This window comes from Carcharodon carcharias, chromosome 2 (assembly GCF_017639515.1).
Source record: "Carcharodon carcharias isolate sCarCar2 chromosome 2, sCarCar2.pri, whole genome shotgun sequence".
In the NCBI taxonomy this organism is placed as follows: Eukaryota; Metazoa; Chordata; class Chondrichthyes; order Lamniformes; family Lamnidae; genus Carcharodon; species Carcharodon carcharias.
Window position 1 is genome coordinate 93,927,571 of NC_054468.1, and position 21,378 is coordinate 93,948,948.

Consider the following 21,378-nt stretch of genomic DNA (forward strand, 5'->3'; position numbering starts at 1 on the left):
AAATAAAAGTTAAAAAGATATATGAATCAGTTCTTTGGCTTGTCCATGAGGAGTAGATGGTGAAATGTTGCAGCCATTAAGTTGGGATGATTCTGGTAGCATTGACTTTGTCAGTTGAGCCATTGGGTTGGAGATTCTTGGTTCTGCAGGTTAGCAGAAAGGAGTTGTACTCTTTCCTTTTCGACTGTGACTTTGCAATCAGAGAGAAAGAGTTTTTTTACTTGCAAGAGCAGGGATTCTCAGTTGATGTTCTTCAGCTATGACCTTCACAGCACACACACCAGAACAGAACACCAGACTAGCACACAGAACTAGGGTTGGCTTTTATAAATCCCTTTCCCTGTGTATTCCTGGAAGGGAAAACAAACATGGCTTTTGCCCAAACCTGTTTCCCTTTCAACTGAGATCATGTTCACAGTCTGGGATATAACTCAACAAGAGGTGATTTTGGCAGAGATGGTAATCATTTTCCATTATCTCCACAACCACAGAAGATTACAGTCCAGTTTGCATTGTATCTTTTCCTTTGAAGTGCCTCTGTCTGAAGGAGGCTGTATCACAACTTTTAGGTACAGCATTCCATTCTCTCTGAGCCAGTTGGTCAAGTAATTCACATAGGAATTTTCCAGCAAGTGCTTACCTTACAGTCTCAGCCAGCTTTTGCTTGTATGTCCTTTTTTAGAAAACAAATGTCTTACTTAAAAGCCCAATGTGTCCATAAATAATTTGGGGATAGGATCTGTGGTCATGACAATAGTCTTCTGGAAGCCCTTGTAAGTAATATCCATAGATATTCCTTTATCTGTCTCCTCAAAACAAATCAATCAAGTTAGTTAGACACAACTTACCCTTTACAAATCCATGTTCCAGGAGACTTCAGATCTCAGCAACAACCTGTTGTGAGAGCCTAAACCACCTGAAGTACTGGAGCTCACACATATTGAGAGAGCTGATATCTGCCTGTAGACCCTGTGTTGGGGTCTCTAACTTTTCCAGCTGGATCTCTGTGAAGCGGCATGTGACTGAGGAGAAGGCAGCTTGTGTTGCTGTTGGTGTTGTGACAGCTGCACAATTTTTTCCACTCTCCTATTGAAAACATTGGGTGATTTTTAATCTTTGGACCAACTCATAGCTGGGGAGCCCGACAGTCGTTCAGGAACCCAATATTTCAAGCAATAGATTTTTCCGTGGCCCTTTAACTGAACCACACTATTGGCATCCCGCTTCTGTGTTTCTCAACCAATTGGAATGGTGATTGTGATCAAGACTCGCACTTGACAGTTGAAGCCTCCTTACTTAACGGGACCCAGTGACAGACAGAATTTGATATCTGGCAACTGAGAGGTAACAACTAGAGTGATGGAGTCTCAAAGAGGGAAGGCTGCCCTCCCAGTTCTCTGAGGCATCCCTGGAGATCATGCTAAAGGGTCTGCAGAGAAATATTGTTCCCAGTGGACCAGAGGAAGAGGACAGTCTCTGAAACCCAGCAGGTGTGCCTGGAAGGTGACTGAGGATGTGAGCAACAGGAGTGTGGCCCCTCATGGATAAAATGCTGGAAGACGTTTAAGAAAGGGAAAAAAAATTGGATGTCTTAAAGCACTTTACAGCTAATTAAGCACTTTTGAAGTGTAATCACTGTTGTAACATTGAGAACGCAAAAGACGATTTGCACACAGCAAACATTAATGTGATAATGACCAGATAACCTGTTTTTTGTGATGTTGATTAAGGAAGATTTTTTTATGATGTCAAATGAGGGATAAATATTTGCCAAGGCACCAGGGAGAACTTTTTGCTCTTCTTTGAAATAGTGCCATGGGATTAATTTTTTACAATCTATATCAATGACTTGGATGAAGGGACCAAATGTATGGTTACTAAATTTGCTGATGACTCAAAGATAGGTAGGAGAGTAAGTTGTGAAGAGGACATAAGGAGTCTGCAAAGGGATAATGATAGGTTAAGTTAATGGGCAGATATTTGGCAGCTGGAGTAAAATGTGGGAAAATATGAGGATGTGCACTTTGGCAGGAAAAATAAAAAGCAATATATTATTTAAATGGAGAAAGATTGCAGAACTCTGCAGTACAAAGAGACCTGGGAGTCCTAATACATGAATCACAAAAAGCAAGTATCCAGGCACAACAAGTGACCAGGAATGCAAATGGAATGTTGTTGATTGCAAGGGGAATGGAACATAAAAGTAGGCAAGTTTTACTGCAGTTGTATAGGGCGTTGGTGACACCACATCTGGAGTAGTATATACAGTTTTGGCCCCCTTATTTGGAAAAGGATATAATTGCATTAGAAGCAGTTCAGAGAAAGTTTATCCAATTCATTCCTGGGATGAAAGGGTCAGATTATAGGGAAAGATTGAGCACATTGGAGTTTAGAAGAATGAGAGGTGATCTTATTGAAATATGTAAGATACTGAGAGGACTTGATAGAGTGGATGCTAAGGGGATGTTTTCTCTTATGGAAAAGACTAGAACCAAGCAACACTGTTTAAAATAAGGGGTCTCTTATTTAAGAAGATGAGGAGAATTCTTTTCTCTCAGAGGGTTGTTATTCTATGGGATTCATTTTCTTAGAGGGCAGTGGAAGCAGGGCCATTGAATATTTTAAAGCCTGAATTGGTAGATTCTTGACTGACAAGGGAGTTAAAGGATATAGAGGGTAGACTGGAAAGTAGAGTTGAGGCCACAATCAGATCAGTGATGATCTCATCAAATGGCAAAGCAGGGCGCCTAATATGTATAAAAGCAAAATACTGCGGATGCTGGAAATCTGAAATAAAAACAGAAAATGCTGGAAAAACTCAGCAGGACTAACAGCATCTGTGGAGAAAAAAAACAGTTAACGTTTCGAGTCCTTAGAGTCATACAGACTCGAAATGTTAACTGTTTTTCTTCTCCACAGATGCTGTTAGACCTGCTGAGTTTTTCCAGCATTTTCTGATTTTGCTCCTAATATGTACTTTTGTATGATCTTTTACATCCACAGAAGAGGGCAGATGGGGCATCAGTTTAATGCCTCATCCAAAAGACAGCAATTCCAACATTGCAGCACTCCCTCGGTACTGCACTGGAGTGACAGCATTGATTTTTTGTGCCCAAGCCCTGGAGTGGGATTTGAACCCAGAACCTCAGAGGTGTGAGAGTGCTACCAACTGAGCTACAGCTGACAATGACTTAATCAGGGCAGGAAAGATGAGTGACATCCACATTCAAGTGTCAACCCCCTCACTCTGACTTCCCAGCTTTCACCTATTTCTCTCTCGAGGCATCTCCTTACAAGACGATATGAACAGCCACCATGGACACTCACCCTCAACCCTCCACAAATGTTCTCATTTCCTCCTCACAACACAATCCATTTCTCACATTCATAATTCTCTGCTTTCTCTCCTGCATGGAGAAGTGAATGTAGATTTCCATGGAAAACCAGTGGAGGCCCTCCAATCATCACGGTTACTACAGAGGGCAAAGCCCTGGAACTGAGCAGAATCTTGGAATTCATGACCTTTGGCAATGGGGAAAAGGAGGTCTTCCAGATATCTGGTGACAGAATTAGATATCACACAACCCCATGACACACAACACTCCCTCATGTTGACTTGATGTCAGAAGGCGTTGAAATATGATGATCAGGAATATGCTGACTTTTCACTTTCTCACTTCTAATTTGTGAGTTTCATTTCCTATAGACATCGCGAGGGAGCTGGTACCAGAGGAGGAGGAAGATTCATCAGGGGAGTTTTCATACTGCAAGGATGCACCATCACATGACTTATGCACATACACCGCCAGCTCAGATACACACACTTCAGTGGGGCCTCCAAGGCAGGTAGTTAGGTTGTCAAAGCTACACATCCCAAGTGAGGTGTTGGGACAGAGGTGGACAGTCCCTATCTGAGGGCGCGGGATCCTCCAAGCTCTGCTCAGCTGGATGCAGATGCTGCACCTCATGGGTCATCAACGAAGAGGACAATTCTAGAACAGCAGCACAGAATGTGTAAGGTTCTTCCAGCCTTTCCAGAAGCACAGAGCACCATTGGAGAGAGATTGAAGAAATCCATCTTCACCACATATGCCCTGATGTCTCAGGACTTTGTGCTGATGTCCCCACCTCCATGAAAAGAGTGGTCACCTGAATGGAGAATCAGATGTGACCAATGGCATGCACACTTATGCCTGCCACTTAGGATAGAGCATTGTCTCGCCTTGGCTGTTCAGCATCTTAGAGGACTTTCATTCCTTGACTCGCAGAACCCATAGCGGCACTTTATGCATTGCTCAAGGGTGACGATGTCCAGGTCCAGTGGACTGAAGAATGCACTGAAGCAGTTACACAACTGAAAAAACTTGTTGTCCAGACGACGTGTCTCATAACCCCAGACCCTTTCACATGGAGGCAGGGGTTATGGAAAAAAGTTTGGCAGTCGTTCTTTGCCAGGAGAATCAGGAGAGACTACTTCTGGTGACATTTGCTGCCCAAAATCTCCCCGATCTATTTCTTCGACCCGGGGGTGGGGGGGGACTCACTCGTGTCACCAGCCCGACTGAATCACTGGACATTGGAACTGACCCAGTGCGATTTGGAAGTGACTCACAAATGAATTACGTTATTGCCACAGCAGCTCATGTATGATGGGCTGGTGCATGAGTGCCCATTACCCCCATTGGACTTTCACACCCCCTTGTTCTGGGCAGAGCTGATTAACAAGGCATGAGACTATTCAGTATAGATGTACCCCTCGCTCTGCCCAGTACCCCAAGGTGACTGCGCTGGTGACTGCCATTTAAGTTACTAATTGCCAAAGTGTTAACATTTGGTCTGACAGCGCATACTCTACCAACACCCTGGTTTCTTTATCATAGGATGTGTGGAATACTTTTTGTACAATCGATGGTAAACCCTTATTACACACTGGTTTGTTCTGGATCCTCATTGCAGTGTAGAGGGGCTGTAAGGAGGCTGTTTATATGGGCAAAGTGAGGACCCCCATTCCCACTCCATGGAACTCCTTGACAAAGACAGCTCCATGGCTGATCAGGCAGCAAAGCAAGCCATCATGAAAGCTCCCTTGTGGATAAAACCCCCGGAGCCCGTCCCACTAACTATAGCAGCGATCAGTCCAGTCAGTGATCTCACTTCCTAGCAGGTTACATATGATTCATTCCCAACCTCCATTGCTTGGGATCAGGAGGGGCAGCCCCTGCTGGCCCCAAATCCTTGGACTCAGCTCTCATCCATCTATCAGGCAGACTTCAACATGCTCATTCTTGTGTATGATAGTTTCCCTGGGTCCTCGGTTGCTTGCGTTTCCTCCCATTGTTTGAATTGTTACACACTCACCCCATCAGATGGCGCTATTTAGCAAAGGTTACTCTGGAGAAGCTTTCTACCTTGGCCTGGTACCTGGGCTGTGAAACAGACTCTGGGGCCAAGACTCGGAGGTGTCTTCCTTGCCTGTAGCGTAACGCAAGCAACAATGCTAATGTTACAGAGGCCGCCCTCGCTAGATGGGCCTTGGACATGTATTCAGATAGATTTTGTTGGGCCCCTTGCCACAGCACCCTTAGGCTTTAAACATTGCCTAGTCTTAATAGACACATTCACCAAATGATAGAGGCCCTCCCCTGTAAAAGAACACAGCCCTCGCTGCAGCCATGTTAGCACTGTGTGAGGTGATCTGCAGATGGGGATTACCACTTTAGTTTGACAGCGAACAGGGTCCACAACTCACTAGAAAGGTTTTTTTTCAGAACTCAACGCCTTATGAAAATTGACCATAAGCTATATGTGGCACATCACCCATATTCATCAGGGGCAGTGGAGAGGAGTAACCGAACACTCAAAACAATGCTGAAAAAGCTTTATGAGAATTACCCCACACAATGGTTTGACATGTTGCCCATGTGCCAGATGGCCATAAGAGCAACCCCACATAGCACCATTGGCTTCTCCCCTTATCAAGCTATGATGGGCCAGTTAAGAAGGACACCTGCCCACCTACTCAGTCCCCCAGTCAGCCCACTTCTACAGGGGATAATTAACCAGAAATGGCTGGAGTCCATGGTAGAGCATATCAAAAATATGAATGAATTTGTGGCCCAATGCACTGGGAAAAGTCGGCAACTAATTTAAAAAAATTGACAAAGGGGTTAGGACATTCGAGTGCCAAGTAGGAGAGCTGGTTATGGTCCCAAACTATTTGAGGGAGGAACATGTTTTTGAACCCAGATGGGTAGGACCTTATTCAATAATTGATAGAGCAAGTCCTGCAATGTGCCTAGTACAGATTTCAAACAAAACTGCGAAAAAGAGACCCAAGTGGTTCCATATTAATCAGTTAAAAACTGCAAAAGTCTAAATACTGCACAATTGTTGTTCCCAGATCAACTGAAAGATGTCTCTATTCAGATTCGTACCAGGACTGCTAATACATACCAAAAACAGAATTACCTGGAAAAACTCAGCAGGTCTGGCAGCATCGGCGGAGAAGAAAAGAGTTGACGTTTCGAGTCCTCATGACCCTTCGACAGAACTTGAGTTCGAATCCAAGAAAGAGTTGAAATATAAGCTGGTTTAAGGTGTGTGTGTGGGGGGCGGAGAGATAGAGAGAGAGAGAGATGGGGGGGGGGTCTGCTAATACATACCACTGCCTCAGGTTGAGAATGAACAACGGGGCTTTTACTCAGGAGATAGGTATGATATGACAATTTATTGTGATCAGTGTAGTGAGAGACCCAATATTAATGAACAATTCATGGTGTAGGCACAAGAGGGGGAAGGGTCCAAGGTGATGTGTCGGTGTGCCTAGAGGAGCATAAAGGTAACTCCAAGGTTCCAATTGGGATGGGGAAGATGGAGAGACCTGGGGTTTGGCTTCATGAACATCACCAAGATCGCCACAGAAAATGTAGGGATCCCATACCTAGGACAAGACCAGGAAACACTGAATAGGCCAAATATGAGCCAAAGACAGCAGGGGATGATAGGTTGTTTCAATGCAGAACCAGAGAGAAGGCATGGAGAAATCCAACAAGTTGATGTAAGGAAAAAGGAAAGCAAAAACCAGGGAGACCAAGGGGGAATAAAGCCATAACAGAGAGGTGTCCAACATCAGAGATAGGGCCAGCAAACGGCTTAATAGTCACCCACACCCACAAACGATTAAATAATGATGTGAGGTATGAAATCATACTGGTCATACTACATATTGGGAATATTCCACTCCCTCAAGGACAATGCCTACCAGGATACCGAACGGACTATGATCAGTTAGTAGGAAAAGTGGTAAGGAATTTCTTAGCAGGAAACCAAGAACAGGATAACTGGGGAGCCTGGAAAGAAACGGACAGGCCAAGTGTGGTAGACATGAACCAAAGAGGGAAGGAACCAAAGGTAAAAAAGGGGGTTGAGAGAATGGATTGGGTTAGGAGCATCTGCAGGAACTGCTGCCTGGAATTGGGTGGATATAGAAAGCACGTGGGAACACAATGAAGTGATGAGGAAACAACTGAAATGTATTTTACCTGGAACAAATCAAGAGGCAAGGGATGTCATCCTGGAATTGTCCCAAGGTCTACTAATAGTTAGAGACAAGGTGAGAATATTTCAAGATATTCAAGAAACAATCAAAGAGATCATTAAAGTCAAGGGTGAGGCAGAAAAGAATATATCAAAGGCCATCGCCAGCTCCATCTTTGGAAGTTATGTGCTTGATCAAGTCATGGCCGGACTCAATGACATAGAGAATAACCAGATTCCATCCTTTGTAAATGACAGCATGATCAGTGAATGGCTCACAGATTACAATGATGCAAAAAGAGTCAGCATGGGTTATCCTACTTGGTAAGAAGGAACCATGACTAGGGAAATATAGCATCTGTGGTCTTATGGCTACCACGTCTCTGAGCAGAAAATGAATGGGAAGTATTTAAAGTGGAGGCCATAGGGACTATGGACCAGGGGGCCCATTCATCACACAAAGCTCCTCCCCCAATCCTGATAAACCAGAATCAGACTGTGGAGAGCCTGAACACTGGGTGATGATCAGAGAGAGGAGGAGTTTACTTGTGCTGTTGTGATGTCAGAAATCAAGGGAAGCTGGCCTGTGGCTTCACCCTGGATTCAGAATCACCTACCTGTGACATAAATGTCCAGAAGTGGGGGGAGAATGATTTGGAATGTGTGTATCTCCAGATGGGGAATTATTGTGTCACAACTAATGCCAGAACAATGAAATATGGGGATAAAGTGTGTCCCACTTGGAAGTCCAACTTCTGCTTCAAACCCAATGAAGCAACTATGAAAGGGAGTCACCTCCTGGTCCCCGTATTCATACATAATTTTACAGAATTAAGATTAAACATCTCTATGAAAAATGAGGCCCTTAAGTCTGTCTCCCAGTTTGGCACCCAATTCTCCCATTGTTGCTAAACCTCAAAAATCAATCTGAAATAGGACCAGCACATCAGAAAAACATCTGGTTAAAATGGTCCAGCAGAATAAAGAAATAAAACAAGAAATCCAGAAGTCAGGAGAATGTGAAACAAATTCAAAAATAGCTGGAAAAATATTTCACCACATTTTTATATTTCCTCAGTTCTGATGAAGAGTCATACGGACTCGAAACATTAACTCTGCTCCTCTCTGCAAATGCTGTCAGACTGCTGAGTTTTTCCAGCTATTTTTGTTTCAGATTTCCAGCACCCGCAGTATTTTGCTTTTATCTTAAGCGAGGAGAATGTGCCTGGTATGAACTGATATATAACGTCAGTCAAACTCACTGGCTGAGGATGCTAGCTCTATGTTTGGTAATCACCCAGAGCTTGATAACAACAGTTCTAATAGCTTTAGTTTGTTATCTATGATGTGTAATTAAGAGATTAGGGAGTCGCATCTGTACTTTAGAAACAACTAGATTAGCTGGGAATTAGTTGTGAGAAGTCAACAAGAATATTTCTTTCTCAAAGTGGGGAGCTGTAAGAAATTGGGGCCTTAAATAAATTTTTAAAAAAGTCTCATCTAACTGAGTATCTTTTCCATTTTGTAGGATATTCTGAGCAGCTTGATTGCTTCTTTTTCTAAAAACTTTGATCTCTGAACAGCCTTAGTTAAGGCTGCAATGTTGACATTCCTAAATTGTTGGATGGCGTCCTGTGCACCCCCTTATCTCCCATGTGTTTAGAAAAGACCAGGATATGACCCTCAGCAGGATGTAAACAGAAAAGCGGACCACGGCAGGGAGACAAACGGGAAGGGTGGCAACCAACCTGTCAGTCTGAGTATGTATTGATGGGTCTGAAGTTTTGAGATAGGAGATTGACACTAGTAAGCTACCAGCTCCCAGAGAAAGGGTATATCAATGGGTGGTTAGGAGGAAAGGGGAATGAGCTACTGCCTGGGAGAAGACCAAGAGCCTCCTGACATCTCAGCCGAACCAAGGGAAAGGCAAATAAGGAAAGAAAGGAAGACTGCCGTCTGCAGTCAGCGAAGGATTGCCCCCCACCCCCCCACTCCCCATCACCTGGGGCTGCAGAGATTAGCTGCAGCCATTTGTCCATCCTCCAGGGCTGGTAAACTGTCACAGGTCATATATTTTTTCTGTCTAACTAATTAATGCGTCATATCTAAACTGTTGCTTCTTAAATAACTTAGTAAATCATCTTAAAATCATTTATGACTAATCAACTGCCGATTTAGGTATCTATGGCTCCTGATTCTCAAAATCTTACAGAATGTGGGCATTACAAGCAAGGCCAACATTTGCTGTCCATCCCTAATTGCCCCTGAAAAGGTGGTGGTGAGCCACCTTCTCGAACTGCTGCAGTCCAGCAGAGTGGTTCTCACCTTCCCCCTCCTGCAACTCCAGTCCACCCTGCTGTGCTATGTTGTGCAATGTACAGCAGACCACTATCTCTCAGGATATCGTTGCTGGTAAAAACTGAAGAGTGCCCCCCAGATCTGTCCAGACACCTGAATCATATCTTCAGCAATCCTTTTGTTTTCATTCATGGGATGTCAGTATCGCTGTCTGGGCCAGCATTTATTGCCCATCCCTAGTTGCCCTTGAAAAGGTGATGATGAGCTGCCTTTTTGAACCACTGCAGTCCCTGTGGTGAAGGTGCACCACAGTTCCAGTATGTTGATTCAGTGACAGTGAAAGAACGGCAATATATTTCCAAGTCAGGATGTTGAGTGATTTGGAGGGGAACTTCCAAGTGGTCATGTTCCCATGTATCTGCTGCCCTTTTCCTTCTAGATGGTAGTGGTCATGGGTTTGGAAGATGCTGTTCAAGGAGCCTTGGTGAATTCCTGCAGTGCATCTTGTAGATGGTACACACTGCTGCTACTATGCATTGTGGTGGAGGGAGTGAATGTTTGTGGATGTGGTGTCAATCAAGTGAGCTGCTTTGTCCTGGACTGTGTCAAGCTTCTTGAGTGTTGTGGGAGCTGCACTCATCCAGGCAAATGGGGAGTATACCATCACAGTCCTGACTTGTACCTTATAGGTGGTGGACAGGCTTTGGGGAGTCAGGGGGTGAGTTACTCATTACAGGATTCCCAGCCTCTGGCCTGCTCTGGTCGCCACAATATTTATATGGCTAGTCCAGTTGAGTTTCTGGTCAACGGTAACCCCCCAAGATGTTGATAGTGGGGGATTCAGTGATGGTAATGCCATTCAATGTCAAGGGGCAATGGTGAGACACTTTCTTGTTGGAGATGGTCATTGCCTGGCACTTGTATGGCGCGAATGTTACTTGACACTTGTCAGCATAAGCCTGAATATTGTCCAGGTTTTGATGCATTTGGACATGGACTGTTTCAGTATCTGAGGAGTCAAGAATGGTGCTTAACATTGTGCAATTATCAGTGAACATCTCCACTTCTGACCTTATGATGGAAGGAAGGTCATTGATGAAGTAGTTGAAGGTTGTTGGGCCTAGGACACTACCCTGAGGAACTTTTGCAATGATGCCCTGGAGCTGAGTTGACTGACCTCCAACAACCACAGCCATCTTCCTTTGTGCTAGGTATGACTCCAACCAGTGGAGAGTTTTCCCCCTGATTCCCATTGACTCCAGTTTGGCTAGGGTTCCTTGATGCCACACTTGGTCAAATGGAGTCTTGATGTCAAGGGCAGTCACCCTCGCCTCACCTCTGGAGTTCAGCTCTTTTTGTCCATGTTTGAACCAAGGCTGTAATGAGGCCATGAGCTGAGAGGCCCTGGCGGAGCCCAAACTGGGTGTCAATGAGCAGCTTGTTGCTAAGCAAGTGCTTCTTGATAGCACTGTTGATGACCCCTTCCATTACTTTACTGATGATCAAGAGTAGACTGATGGGGCGGTAATTAGCCGGGTTGGGTTTGTCCTGTTCTTTGTGTACAGGACATACCTGGGCAAATTTCCATATAGTCAGCTAGATGCCAGTGTTGTAGGTGTACTGGAACAGCTTGGCTAGGGGTGTGGCAAGTTCTGGAGCACAAGTCTTCAGTACTATTGCCGGAATATTGTCAGGGCCCATAGCCTTTGCAGTATCCAGTGCCTTCAGCCATTTGTTGATATCGCATGGAGTGAATTGAATTGGCTGAAGGCTGGCCCCTGTGATGTTGGGGACCTCTGGAGGAGGCTGAGATGGATCATCCACATGGCACTCCTGGCTGTAGGTTGTTGCAAATACTTCAGCCTTATCTTTTATACTGATGTGCTGGGCTCCCCCATCATTGAAGATGGGGAATTTTGTGGAGCCTCTTCCTCCAGTGAGTTGTTTAATTGTCCACCACCATTCAGGACTGCAGAGTTTAGATCTAATCCGTTGGTTGTGGGATAGCTTAGCTCTGTCTATCACTTGCTACTTATGCTGTTTGGCATGAAAGTAGTCCTGTGTTATAGCTTCATCAGGTTGACACCTCATTTTTAGGTATGCCTGGTGCTGCTCCTGGAACATCCTCCTGCATTCTTCATTGAACCAGGGTAGATCACCTGGCTTGATGGTAATGGTAGAGTGAGGGATATGCCAGGCCACGAGTTTACAGGTTGTGATTGAGTACAATTCTGCTGCTGCTGATGGCCCATAGCACCTCATGGTTGCCCAGTCTTGAGTTGCTAGATCTGTTCAAAATCTATCCCATTTAGCATGATGGTAGTACCACAAAACACGATGCAGGGTGTCCTCAATTTGAAGGCGGGACTTCATCTCTACAATGACAGTGCGGTGGTCACTCCTACTGATACTGCCATGGACAGATGCATCTGCGGCAGGCAGGTTGGTGAGGATGAGATCAAGTATGCTTTTCCCTCTTGTTGGTTCCCTCACCACCTGCCACAGACCCAATCTAGCAGTTATGTCATTTAGGACTCGGCCAGCTCGGTCACTAGTGGTGCTACCGAGGTGATGGAATTGAAGTCCCCACTCAGGGTACGTTCTGCGCCCTTGCCACCCTCAGTGCTTCCTCAAAGTGGTGTTCAACATGGAGGAGCACTGATTCATGAGCTGAGGGAGGACGGTATGTGGTAATCAGCAGGAGGTTTCCATGCCCATGCTTGACTTGATGCCATGACACTTCATGGGGTCCAGAGTTGATGTTGAGGACTCCCAGGGCAACTCCCTCCCTACTGTATACCACTGTGCTGCCACCTCTGCTGGGTCTGTCCTACTGGTGGGACAGGACATACCCAGGGAGCGTGATGGTGGTGTCTGGGACATTATCTGTAAGGTATGATTCTGTGAGGATGACTATGTCAGGCAGTTACTTGACTAGTGTGTGAGACAGCTCTCCCAATTTTGGCACAAGCCCCAGATGTTAGTGAGGAGGACTTTGCAGGGTCGACAGGGCTGAGTTTGCTGTTGTTGTTTCTAGTGCCACGGTTGACGCCAAATGGTCCGTCTGGTTTCATTCCTATTTTGAGACTTTATGGGGGTTTGATACAACTGAGTGGCTCACTAGGCCACTTCAGAGTCAAATCTGGAAGTCAGATTTCTATCTCTAAAGGACATTAGTAAACCAGATGGGCTTTTACAACAATCGACAATGGTTTCATGATCACCATTAGACTTTTAATTCCAGATTTTTATTGAATTCAAATTCCACCATCTGGGATTTGAATCCCAGATTATTACCCTGGGCCTCTGGATTACTAGTCCAGTGACAATACCACTACACCATCGCCTCCTGATGTCTTGCTCATTGATCACTCTTGTGTTTTTGTGGCTTCGGTTATATCTTTGCTGTGCACCAGTGACGTAATCAGCCATGTCCTTCAACGGTAGCCCTTGTCTCCCTGGAGCTATCACTGAGTCTACATGGAGGTTCAAATACGTGGCAGACTTGACTGAAGCAGAATGAAGGCATCATGGCAGCCTTCTTGGTATTTTGCGCAGACAGGTTTGATCTTCCGATGGTTACATACCAGCTGAACATTGATAGAGTGTAATCCTTTTTGATTGACATTATAAATGTCTGCCATTTATACTGCCATTTATTCTGAGGTTGCCTTGATTGCCACAAATGTGCAATCCGTAAATCCCTGCATCTGTGGGAATCCAGCCACTGTTGCAAATCCATTGCCCTCCCATTGTGACTGGTTTCAGTAGTCGTGAACTGGTAATAAGTGACAGCACTGGCAAACAGCATCGGTCACCTGGGAGATGCACTTATGGGCAGTAGATCGTGAAATCCTGCAGATGTCATCAACAGAACTCCGGAGGAGGCTGGAGAGGAAGAAATTCAGGGCTCTGGTGACCTTCATCGCAACTGGCAAGCACCTGGCCCCTTGGAAAGAGGAGACTGCAAACGTCTACAACAACCTGCCATGAATGTTTGAGCCTCCTGAGGCACTGGTGCTCAGTAATGTCCAGGGGAGCTCATTCTTTATCTGTAGACCCTGTTTCAGGATATCGCCTCCTGCGAGCTGGAGCTCCGTGTCCATCCCCTTTGTCCTGTAGAGCGGCAGGTTGCCGAGGAGAAAACTGCTGCAGCTCCTGCTGGTGATGTTGGTGCCGCTCTCCTTGTTTCTCATCAGAGGCCCAAGGTCGAGCTGCACAAGTGACTCCTGTGCTGCTGTGCAGGCTGATATCTGGGAAGTGTAAGTCAAAGTCACAAGAATCCAAGGTAGCAGAAATTAGTTCCAAAATCTCAGAAATCACTTCAAAAGCAGTGAAAATGCACTCTTAGAACATGTCTTGTGAGCAAAAGCCTTCTTTCATGGGATGTGGGAAAGGCCAACATTTGTTGCTGATCCTTTATTTCGCTTGAGTGGCTTGTGATACTGTTTGAGAGGGCAGTTAAGAACCAACCATATTCTGTGGATATGGAGTCACGTGTAGGCCAGACCAGAATTTTTTTCCCCTGAAGGACCTTAACAAACCAGATGGGTTTTTGTGACTATCAATGATAGTTTCATGGTCACCATTACTGAGACTAGCTTTATATTCCAGACTCAAATTCTTGTCCCCAGAGGATTAGCCTGGCCCTCTGGACTACAAGTCCAATGACATTACCACTACACCACCATCTCCCCTCATTTCACCTAGGCAAAGTAGCAGTTGTAATATCTCACTTTCTAGAGGTTTTCCATCCTGTTCATTTGTTCAGCTTTATCGATCTTCACTCTCTTCTCGCCTTGTTCAACCTGGTGAGGCACTTGAGTTAAATGCAGAGGTCGACAGGTTCCTGCTGGGTTCCCAATTTTGGCATTTTCTGTATAATAAAGCAATATTGCCCTCATATTTTTCCCCTATTATGGACCAGTGTTATGTAGAGGACGTTTCCATTTGAAGGATGACCATACAATGTATGTAATCAATATCACCTCCTCTTTCACCTGCACCTGTAAACATTCCATTACGATAATTTAATGTAAATTGGAGAGTAATATACTTTGAGCCATTTTGTTAATGCGAACAGCATCACAATCTTAGTGACCCATCTGTTTGATGGCATATAGGAGCTTTCCCAGGGGGAGGTATCAGCTAAGAATCTGTCAGATTATGTATTTTGGAAGTGTGATTTATTACATTTTTAACTGCTTTCTATAAATGTCCACATAAAAAATTGCAGTAAATGTCACTGATTATTTTTACACCAGACAACCATTTAGTGTCCTTTACACTGACCTCTGAGCGGCATATTAAGATTGATGATCCAAATTCTCTGCACTGATATACTCTGCTTCTGGGTTAATAACCTTGGGTTCTTCTTATCTGAAGACATCTCTTTTTCTGTTAACTTCTTTCTGGGCAAGTTTACCACGTGGTGTTTTGCTGAATTATTCAGATCAGAAGGTCTCAGGTTCCATTCTTGGACCGTGCTGAGTTTCAGAAGGAATGCTATAATAAAGCTTCGGTGGCCCTAAGGGAGGTCCTGTAATAGCATCCCTAACTCTTGGCCAGAAACTCTGGGTTCAAGTCCCACTTCAGGACTCGATGGCCCTGGAAGGTAGGTTCATGACGTGGCCAAACTGGTTGACTATCAGCCTGTAAATCCTTCCAATACGTCTGATGGCAGGCGCTAAGAGTGGGAGAGTTTCCTGGTCAGCCATACTGCAGAAGGCAATGGCAAACCACTGCATAGTTTGCCAAGCATAATCATGGACCAATCCAATGGAAGTCTATGGTTGCCAATGCACTCTTAAGGCATGATACCTGAAGGAGGAGGAGTTCTTGAGAGAAATACATCAACTAGACTTCCCACTCTTCACCGTTATTGTTATGATGTGGCTGGTGGTAATTGCTGGGCTGACCAAATCCCAAAGGGAAACTTGGTCAAATTATCACAACAATTTACAATTTGTATTTGTTATGAGGAGGTATGTGTACTGAAGTCAGAAGTAAAGATTTCACCACCACTTTTGAAGATTTTAAGCATTAAATTAAAACATTTCTTAACAAATGAAAAGAAAATTAAACACACCCAATTACAGTTACACAGTTAAATTTAGTCTTACAACATTTCCCAAAATATTTCTACTTAGCTGGACTCACAAATAAACACCCTTTTCCAGGAAACAATTCATATAGGTTCTTAATCTATAAAAAAATCCAGTAATATTACTGCAAGGCACCCACTGTTGCCATAGGGGAGGTATTTCACAGGCTCCTCTCTCCCTCTCACTCAGCAATAGAAATCCCAGGCTTGTACCAAAGCCTTGCTTTCTGGAACAAACAAACAGTGCTTACTTCACTGGTCTGTCCTCGCACAGCACACTCTTCAAGATATCATATGCCCACACCTCTTATACAGCTTTCAATCTTTCCTTAAATATATTTTTCCTCTTTCATCGTTAAACCCATTGTTCTTAACTTTCTTTGGAAGTTACCATTCCCAGAATATAAAAATCTTTCATGTTCTTTATGGCCGCTACTTTTGGGAAAAATAAACTTAGTAAATAAAAATAAGCTTGGCTTTATTCATTTATGATCTTTGCCAGTTGTAAAACTTCCTTTTATTTCTCTTTGAAATTCAACAGTTAAAATTCAACTCCTCATTTATCTCCTAATGCAAATTCCTATTCATGCTGAATTTACTTGTATCCCATGTTAGCTTGTTCATCTTCAAAATGCCTGCTTTTACACCTAACCCGTTGATGATTTAAACCTTGCAGCCTGACTGTCTTCAAACATAAACACAGCCTGCACAAGCCTGCTTCACAGTATCCCACCGTAATATTGGAAAAAATGATATTTTCTTAACAGTTATCCAATGACACCTTATGGAAGCTGCAAATGTATGAACATTGGGTGAGGGGATGAGTTGTGATGTGGTTGACTGTGGCAGTGTAGCATGCCAATACTCTATAGGAAGAAAGATAATTTGGGCATGGGGCTAGAGCATGCATGGAGTTGTATCCCAGCATCAAATAATACCTTCAGGAGAAATCACAGTGTGATGGTTTTGGGAGTATTAGGTGGGGTCCAGTTGCATCTCCAAAAAACAGGATTCCACCATGGATATATTTTTCAGCAGTACCATCAATAATTTACACTAAAGCTGCTGCAGCATGATCACCTGAGTGCAATAAAAAATAAAATGTGGCGCGATGCACGATGTAAACTCAGGATCCTCAGACAATGTATTAGAGTAAGGTATAAACCTATTTCATATCTATACACACCATTTATTTTTTCATTAAACTGAGCTCTCCTCTGCTTCTTCGAGTGGATGTAAGAAAAAGTTTAAGCAGTGGTGGTGTCTTGCCCCTGGGTTGGAAATTTGCAGAGCAAACCCCTCTTCAGAGACTTAGGGAAAAATTTTCTCCCTGTTGGGTGGGCTGGTCTGGAGCGGGTGTGGACGGGTGTGGAGCCGATCGCAGCCTGCGATCAGCTGTGCACCGCCATTTTATGTGGGTGGGCCAATTAAGGCCCGCCCAGTGTGATGTGCACCTGGAAGCGCTCAGTGCTACCTGTGCGGCTGGGGGGAGGAGAGAGAGTCGGGGCCTGTGCTCTTTTGCGTGCAAATGGGCGCAGAAATCTCTCTCAGGCATGGAGCTGCCTCAGGGAGATTAATTTCATCCTGAAAAATTGAATAAAAGAATTAAAAAAATTATTCAGACATGTCCCCTCATGTGACAGTGTCACATGAGCTGGGACATGTTTGTGAATTTTGATAAAAATTTTTAGTTAAGTTATAAACCCTTCATGAAACCTCATCCCACCCGTGGATGAGGTTCCATGAAAAATGCGAAGTCTGCCTGGGCTCTTCGGCTGCCCGCCAACCTGAAGGTTGGACAGGCAGCTCTGACAAGTACTTTCATTGGATTATTAACGGCTTTAACAGGTCTTTGGTGCACAGCTGACTCTGGTGCGTGCCCGCCGAACGGAAGATCAGAATGATGCACGGTGACGTCGGGACGCATGCCCGATGTCACCACGCATCAGCATGTGGGCCTGCCCCCACACACCGAGCAGAAGATTCTGGCCTTAATCTCATAATCTAGGCTGATGCTGCAGTTCAATACTGAGGGAATGCTGCACTCTTGGAGGTGCAGCTTTTCACATGAGATGTTTACCCAGAGGCACCTTTTCCCTCCCACGTGGACCTATAAGATAGAGTGAAAAGTAGGAAACCAGGTCAACATTTATCCCTCAACTAACATCACTAAATGGGATTATCTGGTCATTTTCATTTCCATTTGTGAGACTTTGCTCAATTAGGCTGCCATGATTTCCTATATTACATCAGTAACTATGCTTAAAAAATCCTTATCTGACTGTGACTAGCTCTGGGATGTCCTGCAATCTTATGAAGAAAGGTTGAATAGGGTGGGACTATACCCATTGGCGTTTAGAAGAATGAGAGATGATCTTACTGAAACATATAAGATATTGAGGGAATGAAGACAGAAAATGCTGGAAAAACTCAGCAGGTCTGACAGCATCTGTGGAGACAGAAACAGAGTTAACGTTTCATGTCTATATGACCCTTCTTCAGAGCTAAAGAGAAATAAACAGTATAAATTTCATCACGCATCTAAGGGGGTTGGAGCAGTTGAAGCTGGATAGAAGACCAGCGATAGGTGGGGGCTAAGGAGAGATTGACAAAGATGTCATTGACAAAAAGACAAAAGGATTTAATGGTAGTGGTAAGGACTAAAGAAGGTGCTGATAGTGGCATAAAGGTAAGAAAACAGAATATGTTAGTAGCAGAACAAGGATAAGCACTCTGTGAAAGAACAACATGGAACAAGTAACACATGGCCCTTTTGAGGATGGGGTGGGGGGAAAGTGACAGTAGTTGGGAAAAAGAGATTAAAAAAAAGGATAAAACAATGAAAAAATGAATAAAAATGAAAATAAGTGGATAAAAATAAAAATAAACTTTAAAAAAGGGATTAAAAAAGGGGTGAGGATAGAGGAAAGACTTCATGGTCTGAAGTTGTTGAACTCATTGGGCTGAACTTTCCCCCTGTTGGGGGGGAAGTTGATGGGCGGGCACTTGCAGACGCACTTCCGATCGGTGCCAATTAGGGCCCGCCCAGGGTGACGTCTGCACGGAAGCGCTATGCGCTTCCTGTGCAGGCGGGGGTGGGGATTCCTAAAAGCGAGAGTGCGCTCTTTCACACATGCGCACAAAAGAGCGCACTCATCTCCCTGAGGCTAAGTGCAGCCTCAGGGAGATCGCCTCTACTTTCAAAAATATTAAAAATAGAAAAAAAAATGCCTTCCATGTCCCCTCATGTGACAATGTCACATGAGTTGGGACATGTTCATAATTTCCAAAAAAACTTTATTAAAGTTTTAAAAACCCAACATGAAACCTCATCCCGCCTGTGGATGAGGTTTCGTGTTTTCTCTACTTCCCGCCGGGGCTCCTGGCCTGCTCGCCAACCTTTAGGTTGGACGGGCATGTCCATTAATTACTTTAATTGATCTGTCAATTGCCTCAATTGGCCATTGACAGGTTGGCAGGTGTGCAGGTGATTTTGCTGCGCCCCTGCCTTCCTGAAAATTTAAATGGGGCGCGGTGACCCCGATCGCTGACGGTAAAATCCTGCCCATTGTTAAGTTCAGAAGGCTGAAAGGTGCCTAATCGGAAGATGAGGTGCTGCTCCTCCAATTTGCATTGGGCTTCATTGGAACATTGCAGCAGGCCAAGGACAGACATGTGGACATGAGAGCAGGATGGTGTGTTGAAATGGCAAGCGACAGTAAGGTCTGGGTCATGCTTGTGGACAGACCGAAAGGTGTTCCGCAAAGCGATCATCCACTCTGCGTTTGGTCTCCCCAGTGTGGAGGAGACTGCATTGGGAGCAGTGAATGCAGTCAGGAGCCAATTAAAATGTTGTTGCCAGGCAGCCTCTTTGGTCCAGGACTCCTTTCGGCACCATCTTATTTTTCATGGCACACTCTGTTCCAGGACTGCAACATTGTACACATCTCTCATCCTGTTCCAATTGACATATCTTTCAAACTGCAGCCATTTTAATCTTAATCCACAGTCAAACAGAAAATAAAAAAGAGTTCTTTAAAGCAGTCCAACAGAAATAAAAATATATGTTCCTTACACAAGTGAAGTGCTGCTTCACCTGAAAGGAGTGTTAAGGGCCTTGGACTGTGAGGAAGGAGGAGGTAAAGGGGCAGGTGTTGCGCCTTCTGCGATTGCATGGGAAGGGGATGAGGAATTGGGAGTGATGGAGGAATGGACCAGGGCATCCTGGAGGAAACGGTCCCTATGGAATGCTGACAGGGGGCTGAGGGGAAGATGTATTCGGTAGTGGCATCATGCTGGAGTTGGTGGAAATGGTGGAGGATGACCCTTTAAATGCAGAGGCTGGTGGGCTGAAAAGTGAAGACAAGGGGACCCTGTCATGGTTCTGGGGGGAGGGAAAGGTGTGAGGGCAGATGTGCGGGAGATGGGTCGGACATGGTTGAGAGCCCTGTCAACCACAGTGGGTTGTTAAGTTAAGGAAGGAGGAAGACTGTTAGAAGAGATGTTTTGAAAAGTGGCATCATTGGAACAGATGCGATGGAGGCAAAGGAACTGAAAGAATGGGATGGAGTCCTTCCGGGAAGCAGGTATCAGGAGCTGTAGTCGAGGTAGCTGTGGGAGTTGGTGGGCTTGTAATGCGTATTGGTGGACAGTCTATCACAGAGAGGTCAAGGAAGGGAAGGGAAGTGTCGGAAATGGACCATATGAAGGTGATAGAGAGGTGGAAATTGGAAGCAAGATTGATCAATTTTTCCAGGTCCAAACGAGAACATGAAGCAGCACCGAAACTTTTATCTTAAGATATTGAGGGGAGGTTGTTTCCCCTTAAGGAGGGAACTAGGGGGAATACAGTTTAAGAATGAGGTCTCCCTTCTAAGATGGGCACAAGGAGAATATTTTTCTTTCAGAATTCTCTTCCCCAGAAAGCAGTGGAAGCTGGGTCATTGAATTTATTCTAGGCTGAGTTGGACAGATTTTTAATCTACAAGAGATTTAAAGGTTATTGGAGTCAGTCAGCAAAGTGGAGTTGAGACTACAACCAGATCAGCCATGATCTTCTCGAAAGGTGGAGTTGGTTGGAAGGGCCAAATAGAACCATAGAAAAGTTACAGCACAGAAGGAGGCCATTTGGCTTATCTTTTCCATGCCAGCCCAAGGACACCCAGGTACCCTTTCTAATCCCACCTTCCTGCACTCGGCCCATAGCCCTGCAGCTTACAGCACTTTAGGTGCAGATCCAGGAACTTTTTAAAAGAGTTTAGAGTTTCTGCCTCTGCCACCAAATTGGGCAGCAAATTCCAAACACCCACTACCCTCTGCGTAAAAAAAAAGTTCTTCCTCATGTCCCCCCTTCACCTCCTGCCACTTATCTTGAAGCTGTGTCCCCTGGTTCTAGAATCCTCCACCAAGGGAAACAATTTTATCCTCTCCGCTCTATCTAT

The 21,378-nt window shown here is 44.7% G+C and overlaps 1 protein-coding gene across 1 annotated transcript in view; it reads right to left on the reverse strand.

Moving 5' to 3' along the window:
* The window catches only part of pask (PAS domain containing serine/threonine kinase), a 137,868-nt gene extending 124,602 nt beyond the window's left edge, over window positions 1–13,266 (reverse strand). The window contains exon 1 of the mRNA XM_041205884.1: window positions 13,167–13,266. Within this exon, the coding sequence (XP_041061818.1) occupies window positions 13,167–13,266 (100 nt within the window). The remainder of the gene's footprint in view (window positions 1–13,166) is intronic.
* Between the last annotated feature and the right edge of the window lie 8,112 nt (window positions 13,267–21,378).